Source organism: Oncorhynchus kisutch, linkage group LG9, assembly GCF_002021735.2.
Source record: "Oncorhynchus kisutch isolate 150728-3 linkage group LG9, Okis_V2, whole genome shotgun sequence".
NCBI lineage: Eukaryota > Metazoa > Chordata > Actinopteri > Salmoniformes > Salmonidae > Oncorhynchus > Oncorhynchus kisutch.
The window spans coordinates 22,192,321-22,203,164 of NC_034182.2; the positions used below are offsets into that span (position 1 = coordinate 22,192,321).

General features: G+C 42.0%; 1 protein-coding gene across 1 annotated transcript; it reads left to right on the top strand.

Moving 5' to 3' along the window:
• The first annotated feature begins 1,037 nt into the window (after nt 1-1,037).
• Nucleotides 1,038-8,096, top strand: LOC109896893 (ER membrane protein complex subunit 4). The gene is made up of 6 exons (XM_020491330.2): nt 1,038-1,379; nt 2,209-2,321; nt 2,856-2,970; nt 3,129-3,282; nt 4,268-4,428; nt 7,252-8,096. Exons 2-6 carry the CDS (start codon nt 2,221-2,223, stop codon nt 7,285-7,287), a joined length of 567 nt encoding a protein of 188 aa, XP_020346919.1. The 5' UTR covers nt 1,038-1,379; nt 2,209-2,220; the 3' UTR covers nt 7,288-8,096.
• Nucleotides 8,097-10,844: the final 2,748 nt, after the last annotated feature.

The window sequence follows — 10,844 nt, forward strand, 5'->3', positions numbered from 1 at the left end:
AAAGTTCAAGGGGGCCGAATAATTTCGCAAGGCACTGTAAGGTCCCTCAGTTGATAGTGCATGTCAGAGCAAAAAAAACAAGCCGTGAGGTTGAAGGAATTATCCGTAGAGCTCCGAGACAGGATTGTGTCGAGGCACAGATCTGGGGAAGGATACAAAAAAAATGTCTGCAGCATTGAAGGTCCCCAAGAACACAGTGGCCTCCATCATTCTTAAATGGAAGAAGTTTGGAAACACCAAGACTCTTCCTACAGCTGGCCGCCTGCCAAACTGAGCCACTCCCCAGTAAAAGGCATATGACAGCCTGTTGGAGTTTTCCAAAAGGACTCTCAGACCATGAGAAACAAGATTCTCTGGTCTGATGAAACCAAGATTGAACTCTTTGGCCTGAATGACAAGCATCATGTCTGGAGGAAACCAGTTACCGCTCATCACCTGGCCAATACCATCCCAACGGTAAAGCATGGTGGTGGCAGCATCATGCTGTGGGGATGTTTTTCAGCGGCAGGGAATGGGAGACTAGTCAGGATAGAGGGAAAGATGAACAGAGCAAAGTACAGAGAGATACTTGAAGAAAACCTGCTCAAGAGCACTCAGGACCTGACTGTGGGCGAAGGTTCACCTTCCAACAGGAACAGCAATTACCCTAAGCTCACAGCAAAGACGACGTAGGCTTCGGGACAAGTCTCTGAATGTCCTTGAGTGGCCCAACTAGAGCCCGGACTTGAACCCGGTTGAACATCTCTGGAGAAACCTGAAAATAGCTGTGCAGCGATGCATGTGGAAAAAGTGAAGGGGTCTGAATACTTTCCGAATAGACTTTATGTGAAGAATTGGATCAAGTGGTTGGTGCACAATGACTGACCGCATTGTAGATGGAGTGCGGAAGCACACTCCATCCATTCTATTGTTTTTTGATGAGTCTCTCTTCTCATTACTTTGGTTATGGTTATCAACTGCAAAGCGCAAACAGATCAAATCTGAGAAAATAGGCATCACTGTAAGTGCAGCTGACTCAGGGATTTTTCTGCAGAGGCATTACAAGGAATCCTGTCGATTAATGCACTTGAGCCTGTGTAGGGATGTGATTTGAATGTGACTGAAGGAGTTGGACTGTTTGATTTATTTTGTTTTCAATACCCGGTACAGTAGGTGGCAGCAATACACCAATAGGTATAGTCTGACATAACATTTTAAGAAGAAGTGAAGCGCGACGTCAATACTGAAACGTCACCATTGTGTGCCCTGCCATCGTATGTCGTCGATTTAAGCTGAATTAACTACTTGTGAATAATTTGACGAATATTCACGTACGGTTGGCTAATTCTGCTCGAGAGTAACATAAAAGTAAAGGAAAGACTAGTTGGAACGTCTCTAAGGTGAGGAGAGTTGTCATTTCATATCTAAAACATCTTTCTCTGGCTAGATGTGAGCTAACAAGCTAGCTAGCTGCTTCGGTTAACCTAGCAGTAGCTAACTATGCATGTGTATACGTTGTTAGCAGTAGTACCCGTTTTCATGAATGCCGTATCTGGACAGCATCATAATTGTGTGTCATTTAGCGTAACGTTAGTCCATAAACATATAGTCTAAACGTAGTTCATATGTAATACAAGTATTTGTGTGACCAGCAATGATGGCCTACCTGCTAGCATAGATGAGGAACGTTAAACTAAGAAACCCGAACATTTCACCCCCATCTTGCTTTATGTCAAGCCAATGGCTCACTTCGTATCTAGTCAGGGAATAACCTAGTTTAAGAAATATTCTCCATAACTGTCAATTCCGACGCCGTGTTTTAACGTTTAGAAACGTCAAACATCGCTTGCGAAACGTTTTTCGGAGCACGCTACATAGCTAATTAACACAGTGGGCCTCCCCTGTCTTTCCGTAAACAACCATATAAAGTGTGTTAATTTAACATGTTTTATTATTATTCCTCGCAGATATGAAAGATACACTCCTTGTAAGCGATGCATTTAAACGTTCAGAATGATTGTCTGGGCTTTTAACAGAACACCCCCAGCCAGGAGATACTGTCGTCGATAGGCGCTGAATGGGTTAGGAATAACCTAGTCGCTGACACGAGCAAGATCTTCTATGAAGCGCAGCAAAAATAAAATATCAGTGTTTTGGTCATTGTCAAATGTCACTCAGTCATGTTCTTTTCATGTTGTAATATTGTGTTCTTCTGGTGGTTCAACACAGTTATACATTGCCATGGCGTCTCCAGGGGGACAGGGAGGAGGGGCAGTGTCTACAAGAGGAGCAGGAGCTAGGAGGATGAAATGGGCTCTGGAGTTGAGCTTGGGCAATGCTAGGTAAGACAAATGACCTGTAGCCTGGATGTCCTAGCGGTAAATGCTGCGTTTTACTGCACACGTCTTCAGTGCTCCTGAGTGGCGCAGCGGTGTAAGGCACTGCATCTTCGTGCAAGAGGCATCACTACAGTCCCTGGTTCGAATCCAGGCTGTATCACATCCGGCTGTGATTGGGAGGGGTGCACGCTGCCCGGCTTTGGCTGGGATAGGCTGTCATTGTAAATAAGAATTTGTTCTTAACTGACTTCCCTAGTTAAAGGTTACATTTTAAATAAATAAAGAATGAGCGTGTCTGCTTGAATCCGGCATGTCCTTTGACACAACCTCTATCTTTCTCCACTGTCATCCTCTCTCACTATCTGATACACTTGATATTGTGCTGACATTTCAAATGAGTCCAAATCAACAGTTGCACAGAGAAACAGGCATAAAATGCTTCAAGATCCACCCTGTTATAACTAATCTATAACCTAAAGCTTCTGTTCCGACCTCTTCCCCGTGGATCGCTCTCTAATTGTCCACTTTGTCTTCCAGGGGTCGTGGAGACAGACAGAGTAACCAGGGAGATGTGATGTACCCCATTGGATACTCAGACAAACCAGTCCCAGACACCAGCATCCAGGAAACAGACAAAAACCTGGTGGAAAAGGTAGGTCACCAGAAGAGGGTGATTTCATAACATCATGATGTATTGTTCACAAAGTTTGCATTATCTACTCTTTCATCTTACTTTATTAATATAGTGTTATTAGCTTCCTCTCTCTTCCTTACCCCCATCACTCTTTCTCTCTCCCTCCTCTATAACAGCGTTGTTGGGACGTGGCCCTGGGCCCTCTGAAGCAGATTCCCATGAACCTTTTCATCATGTACATGTCTGGGAACACCATCTCAATCTTCCCTATCATGATGGTCTGTATGATGGCCTGGAGGCCCATCCAGGCTCTCATGTCCATGTCTGCCAGTGAGTATTTATTGTATTTTTTTTAACCTTTTATTTTAGCAGGGAGTCTCATTGAGACCAATGTCTCTTTTGCAAGGGTGCCCTGCATCTCACAATATGAAAGAAGTGTGTTTCAACAGGTACAGACAGTGCACATCAATCAACATTTCAGTTTCCACATCAGTCAATGTATGAGTCAGTTATCAAAAGTTCACATTTTCATCCATAGTCTCTGGGCAGTTTGAAACAGATATAGGAGATCCATAATACAATACAATTGTCACTACAGCTGCACAAATAAGCTAAAAAGTAGCTCTGCCAGTGCCTAGCTCTCTGAGACTACAGCAGTGTTCACCAATCTTTGTCATTGAGCTCTCCAGAACTTCCTTTTGATTTATTTTTGGACTATCTGTTTTTCCATGTATGGGGTGAGTGCCTGGACACAGCCCTTAGCCGTGGTACGATTGGCCATATATCACAAACCCACAGCTAAGGGCTGTTATGTACGACGCAACGCGGAGTGCGTGGGCGCAGTCCTTAGCCGTGGTATGTTGGCCATATATCACAAACCCCAGAGGTGCCTTATTGCTATTGTAAACTGGTTACCAATGTAAATAGAGCAGTACAAATAAATGTTTTGTCATACCCGTGGTATACGGTCTGATTCACCACGGCTTTCAGCCAATCCGCATTAAGCGCTCGAACCACCCAGTTTATAGTGGCCAATCAAACACGGCTAAGGACTGTTCTTAGGCACAACGCAAAGCGGAGTATATTGTCCATATCACAAGCACCTGAGGTGCCTTAATGCTATTATAAACTGGTTAACAACATAAGTAGAACAGTAAATAAGTATTTGTGTCATATCTGTGGTATATTGTCAGATCTACACAAAGCTGAAATAACATTTCAGCCAATCAGCATCTGGGACCCTAACTACCCGGTTTGTATAATGTCATTTATAAGCGTGTTATCACTGCTCACTCTTGCCCTTTTCTCTTTTCAGCATTCAAGCTGTTGGAGAACTCTAACCAGCAGTGGCTCCAGGGGCTTGTCTATTCTGTGGGGAACCTGTTGGGCTCGGCATTGGCTATCTACAAGTGTCAGTCAATGGGTCTTCTCCCAACTCACTCCTCTGATTGGCTCGCTTTCATAGAACCGCCTCAGGTGATATTTTTTTCTATGCTGTTATCCGTCCAATTTCCTGTTCTCTCTTATGTGTTATGGTTGATTATTAACTTATTTTTCGGGGTTGTCATGTGTAATGAATACATTGGAAATCTTACATGTGCTGTTGTGATAAAAAATACGAAAAACAGCAAAAAACATAGTTGCTAGCAGCAATGAACAGGGTTCACAGGATTTACAGAAAAGACATGATCAATCGGATAACAAAGCATGCATTATCATGTAGGAACTGTCTTTACGTGCAGTTTTTGAAAGCATTACCACTTAGAATTGATACACTCTCACAGCTGTAATACGCTGGCTAAAAGTGGCAGGACATCCCGTTTCTAATTTTACCTAATAAAATATCCACTTTTTTTTAGCCTAGTGGTTAGAGCGTTGGGCCAATAACCGAAAGGTTGCTAGATTGAATCCCTGAGCTGACAAGGTAAAAAAATCTGTCATTCTGCCCCAGAACAAGGCAGTTAACCCACTAGGCCGTCCTTGTAAATAAGAATTTGTTCTTAACTGACTTGCCTAGTTAAATAAAGGTTAAATAAATAAAAAACATAAGAGGGCAACTATGTGATTATACGAATCACGAAAATCCACAATGTCTGTCTGCATAATTTTACATTTGCATCAGACAAAGTCCACTTGATCAATAGTTATTGCTCTAGTATCCTCTGGTGCCAATTATATATATATATATATATAGTGCCACCAACTGGTCTGGTGCAGCCATCTAAGGACGTAATCTCAGCAAAATAAATGTCCTCTCACTGTCAGCTGCATTTATTTCAGCAAACTTAACATGTGTAAATATTTGTATGAACATAAGATTCACAACTGAGTCAAATTCCACAGACATGGAATAGAAATGGAATAATGTGTCCCTGAACAAAGGGGGGGGGGGGGGGGGTCATACAGTCAGTATCTGGTGTGGCATGCCTAAGGCATGTTGACGCAGATGAGCAGGGACCCTGGGCATCTTTCTTTTGGTGTTTTTCAGAGTCAGTAGAAAGGACACTAAAGAGGCCTAAGGTTTCATAACTGTGGCCTTAATTGCCTGCCGTCTGTAAGCTGTTAGTGTCTTATCGACTGTTCCACAGGTGCATGTTCATTAATTGTTTATGGTTCATTGAACATGCATGGGAAACAGTGTTTAAACCCTTTACAATGAAGATCGTGAAGTTATTTGGATTTTTATGAATAATCTTTGAAAGACAGGGTCCTGAAAAAGGGATGTTAATAAGGTTCACATACCAAATTTCCTTGCCCCATGTACATCAGTTCAGTTCTATTAGCCAGTTGTTGTTGCCCATGGTGGAATCTTCTAACCTGCAGGCTCCTGAGGCCCCCATGAGCTCCCAAGTCTAGAAGTAGTCTAGCTAACACGTTATCTAGCTAACGTTGACATTGTGAATTAGCATTTCGCTAGCTAGCTGAGCTGTTTTACAAGAAAATGGCTGAGATGACACATGCTAGCTAACAAGCCCTTATTTCTTTAAGATATCAATGCCAAAATGAACATGATTCATCATGGTAATGTCTTTGATGACCCTAAAAAGTCTAAAGTTGATAGGCCATTGTGGAGTGGATTTAAATGGACACATCAAGTCTGATTTCCTGATTTATCAATATCTTAGCCATCTCTTAACCAATCCCTTAGCTCTTCTCAAACAACGTTAAGAGATGTTCCATGGTCCTACATGCCACATTGTGTTCTTTGGACTTATGGTTCATGATTAAACCATTGTAAACGTTTTTCCAAAATGTCAAGATGGAGGAAAATCTTAGCCTGACGACACATTAAATTCTTCCGCTGCTTTGTCGTTCCCTACATGCATTAGTCTGAGACTGCCGTCATTTTAGTTGTTTCTGGTGACAAGGGGCAGGAGAGGTGTTCTACAAAACGAAGTCAGTGATTTGATTTTTTTATTTTTACCATGTCAGCTTTGTTGTGAACCCCTAAATAGACTCAAAAATATAAAGCAACATGTAAAGTGTTCGTCTAATTTTTCATGAGCTAAAATAAAAGATCCCAGATATTTTGCACGAAAAGCTTATTTTTCGCTAATTTTGTACACATTCGTTTACATCCCTGTTGGTGAGCATTTCTCCTTTGCCATGATAATCCATCCTCCTGGCAAGTGTGGCATGTCAAAGAGCTGATTAAACATCATTATCATTACACAGGTGCACCTGGTGCTGGGGACAATAAAAGGCCACTGAAATGTGCAGTTTTGTCACACAACACAATGCCACAGATGTCTCAAGTTTTGAGGGAGCGTGCACTTGGCATGCTAACTGCAGGAATGTCCACCAAAGCTGTTGCCAGATAATTTAATGTTCATTTCTCTACCATAAGCCTCCTCCAATGTCATTTTAGAGAATTTGGCAGTACGTCCAACGGGCCTCATCACCGCAGACCACGTGCCCCATGGTGGCGGTGGGGTTATTGGCAGGCATAAACTACGAATAACAAACACAATTGCATTTTATCAATGGCATTTTGAATGCACAAAAATACAGTGAGATCCTGAGGTCCATTTTATTTTTTATCTGTGACCAACAGATGCATATCTGTATTCCCAGTGATGTGAAATTCATAGATTAGGGCCAAATGAATTCATTTCAATTGACTAATATCCTCATATGAACTATAACTCAGTAAAATTAATGATTGTTGCATGTTGCGTTTTTGTTCAGTATACATACAACAACCCATAAGCCTAATATGCATAAATCAAATCAAATCAACAATGTCTGTTCCTGTTGTAATGGGTTGTATAAACTGTGATATTTTTCTGTTCTCTGCAGAGGATGGAGATCATGGGTGGAGGGATGGTATTGTGAAGAGGACAGAAGACACACACATACTGAAATATGCTGAACTGTTCTGTTAATACATTAAATCTCTTACAAGTCTTTTCAATTCTCTGGCTTTTAGGTTTTTGTGGACTCCTCAAGCTTTTTATTTATCTACATTTTGTTTGTCATTTGAGATGATTTGTCACAGGTTATAAAATGTTACAGAACACATTCAACATCTAATAATAGGAAAATGTCATGTTTGTAAAACCGTTGATCATTCTACTAAATCCACACGGTCAACTTAAGGTGTCACCATAACATTTTTTTCATGTATCTTTGTGTCAAATAAAAGGGTTAACTAGTTAATTTCTTTGTTAAATAGAATGGTGACAAGTCATTAGAAATGTGTGGAACTAAGTTTACTGGCAAATGTGGAAATGTTGTTCTGGAATCAACACTTTTTAGGAATTGTGATTTTGCGTTTAACCTTGGACACCCTTTACAAACATTTTCCGTGTGCTGAAAACAGGCGGGCAGGACATAGGGTCAGACCGGCAGTGGAGGAAAGGGAAAGTTGGGCACATTGGTGAAGGCTATGAAGGTATATTTGGAGAGGTATATGTAGGTTACTTTTGCATTGAATCACAAAGGCAATTCATTAGTGTCCTGGCGAAATCCGGAATGTTATATAACTCATGCCATCATTGTTGGAAATATTGTGTCTTATACATTTTGTACATTGCAAAGTCTCAAGTCATTTAAAAAACAAATCCCATTCTCATGTATGTACACTTGCAAGTTGGAAGCTACAAATCGACAACTTTGTAAATAAAATGGATTAAGAAAAATGAGACGACTGACTGAAAATACACAATTGTTGAGCAGCACTCGTTCTTGTTAAACCAATGAATGCCATTCATTTGTATTTGGTCCCCTTCTTCGGACGCCTTGCCGCACTCCCACATGACTCGCTTCTTCACTAGAAAATACAAAACCACTTCAAAATGTGTTCGAAATAGGTGGTAGTAGCCCACCCTGCACTGAATAACACAGGTCATTAAATCGCATTAGACTGCAGGTTAGACTTGCATCACCCTTTGCTGTCATCAATATGTAACTGTTTAACGAGTGACAGGAGGCAGTGGCGACCCGTCATTCGGGGCTCTGCCCCACCTGTTAAGATAAAAAAAACAAAAAAAACGTGTGTAGTTATTTGGCATTAATACGTGTCACATAGCAGTTTGCAAACAAATATGGTCTCTTTTTTTGCTTTCTTGCGTAAGGCAGTTCCAAAATGCAGGTGTTTCAGCCTAGCTCGGTGCTTTCTGTGGTGGAGAGGCAGCCAGCGGTTGATTGACTCAATGTTCAGTGACTCATGGTGTACTGTCCTCCTTAATTAAGATGTATGCAACCATAATTTGACAGCCAGCCAAACTCCAATCAAGAACTGAATCAACTCCAATATTATAGTTGAACTGAATCAACTCCAATTTTATAGTTGAAACGGTGTAAAAAGGCAATGCTTTACGAAGGCTTAACAAGAAAGATGTCAGAAGATAAAATGCAGTATATATATTTTTTTTCAACAATGAGGCTGAACTGCATAATTTCCTGTTTCACCACCAGCAAAGGAGTAGCACAGCATAGTACGTTAGCTGCGGCTACAACAAATCAGCCACTGGATGGCACCAAATCAAAAAGCGCTTGGCCCAAAAAATAGAAGGCTGAATCCATGGGGACACTACGTCACCGCAGAATCGACAGGGAGAGCGAGGCAGTTCCAGCCCCTTGGGTGCTGCCATAGATTTACATTAGAAGTGCCCATACAAGAAGCCTCAAGGTCATTGGCCACAGATAAAATGACGTCAAATCACGTTATATCTACCGTAGCTTCGATTATCAACGTCTGAATTATGTCGACAATCTGCTGGCGAATCTTTTTCAATCGTTGTTATACGAAGAGAAATTATAGCTAAAATGTATCGGTGCTCATTGGACATAAACATTACACAACAAGTTGGAAATCGCAAATTCAGCAATGAGTTGTTTGGAAGTAATCAGTGGCAAACTGCAAGCATTGCAAAGCAATCACTATTTTGCTTCCCCTGCCTGCTATTCGATGGCGAGGGTGTGTGGTTCAAGGGTCTCTTTTCTGAGCTTTAGAGTGATAAATATTCACAAACCACACCATGGGACAGAAAAGGTTGAATACAATAGCCATGCTGTCAATTCAGCGTGACTTCTGCCGTGTTCAGAACAACTGTAAACTCGGAACTGGGAAATGTCAGACGTCAGTGAGTTCAAGAGAACTGGGGAAAATATTGTAATGACACAGCAGGGAGCAGGTCTCGAACCCTCGACCTTCCAGCCCGAGGTCCGGCGCGCTATCGACTGTGCCGCAAAAGCACCATTTGGTAAGGATTCACTGAAAAGAAAGCTCTGCTGTTGGAACAGCTTTATGTAGGTCCTAACAGTTTGTGGTCATCGTTTGTCACCTTTATAGTGCAACTAATGTATTGTTTAGTGTTGTGTTGTAGCTTTGCTGGCATGCATCTAAAAACAAATGTTGAATTTGCCCCACAAAGATTTACATGCTAAAATCGCCAATGCACACGTGACTGATGAATGTTTTCCAATAGCATTGGCTACTAGCTGGCTGTCCTTAGCTATAGTTTAGCATTGGTCAACGAGCTAGTAAAGTGAAGAAAAGAGAATTCACTGCAGAGTACATGAACAGTATTCTATCTGGTCATACAAGGTGTGTTGTACCTGGTGCACATTTAACTTGTCACGTTTCCAATTGTCAATCTGTAAAAATTGGTTCACTTCTACATTGTTAAGCCTATAGGGAGGAGGTCAGAGACCTGGCCGTAGTGCCAGAATAACAACCTTTCCCTCAACGTAAACAAGACTAAGGAGATGATTGTGGACTACAGGAAAAGGAGGACCGAGCATGCCCCCATTCTCATCGACGGGGCTGTAGTGGAGCAGGTTGAGAGCTTCAAGTTCCTCGGTGTCCACATCAACAATGAACTAGAATGGTCTAAACACACCAAGACAGTCATGAAGAGGGCACGACAAAGCCTATTCCCCCTCAGGAAACTAAAAAGATTTGGCATGGGTCCTGAGATCCTCAAAAGGTTCTACAGCAGCAACATAGAGAGCATCCTGACTGGTTGCATCCCTGTCTGGTACGGCAATTGCTCGGCCTCTGACCACAAGGCACTACAGAGAGTAGTGTGTACGGCCCAGTACATCACTGTGGCTAAGCTGCCTGCCATCCAGGACCACTACACCAGGCAGTGTCAGAGGAAGGCCCTAAAAATTGTCAAAGACCCCAGCCACACCCGTCATAGACTGTTCTCTCTACTACCGCATGGCAAGCGGTACCGGAGTGCCAAGTCTAGGACAAAAAGGCTTCTCAACAGTTTTTACCCCCACGCCATAAGACTCCTGAACAGGTAATCAAATGGCTACCCGGACTATTTGCATTGTGTCCCCCCCCACCCTCCCAAACACTCTCTTTACGGTGCTGCTACTCTCTGTTTATCATATATGCATAGTCACTTTAACTATACATTCATATACATACTACCTCA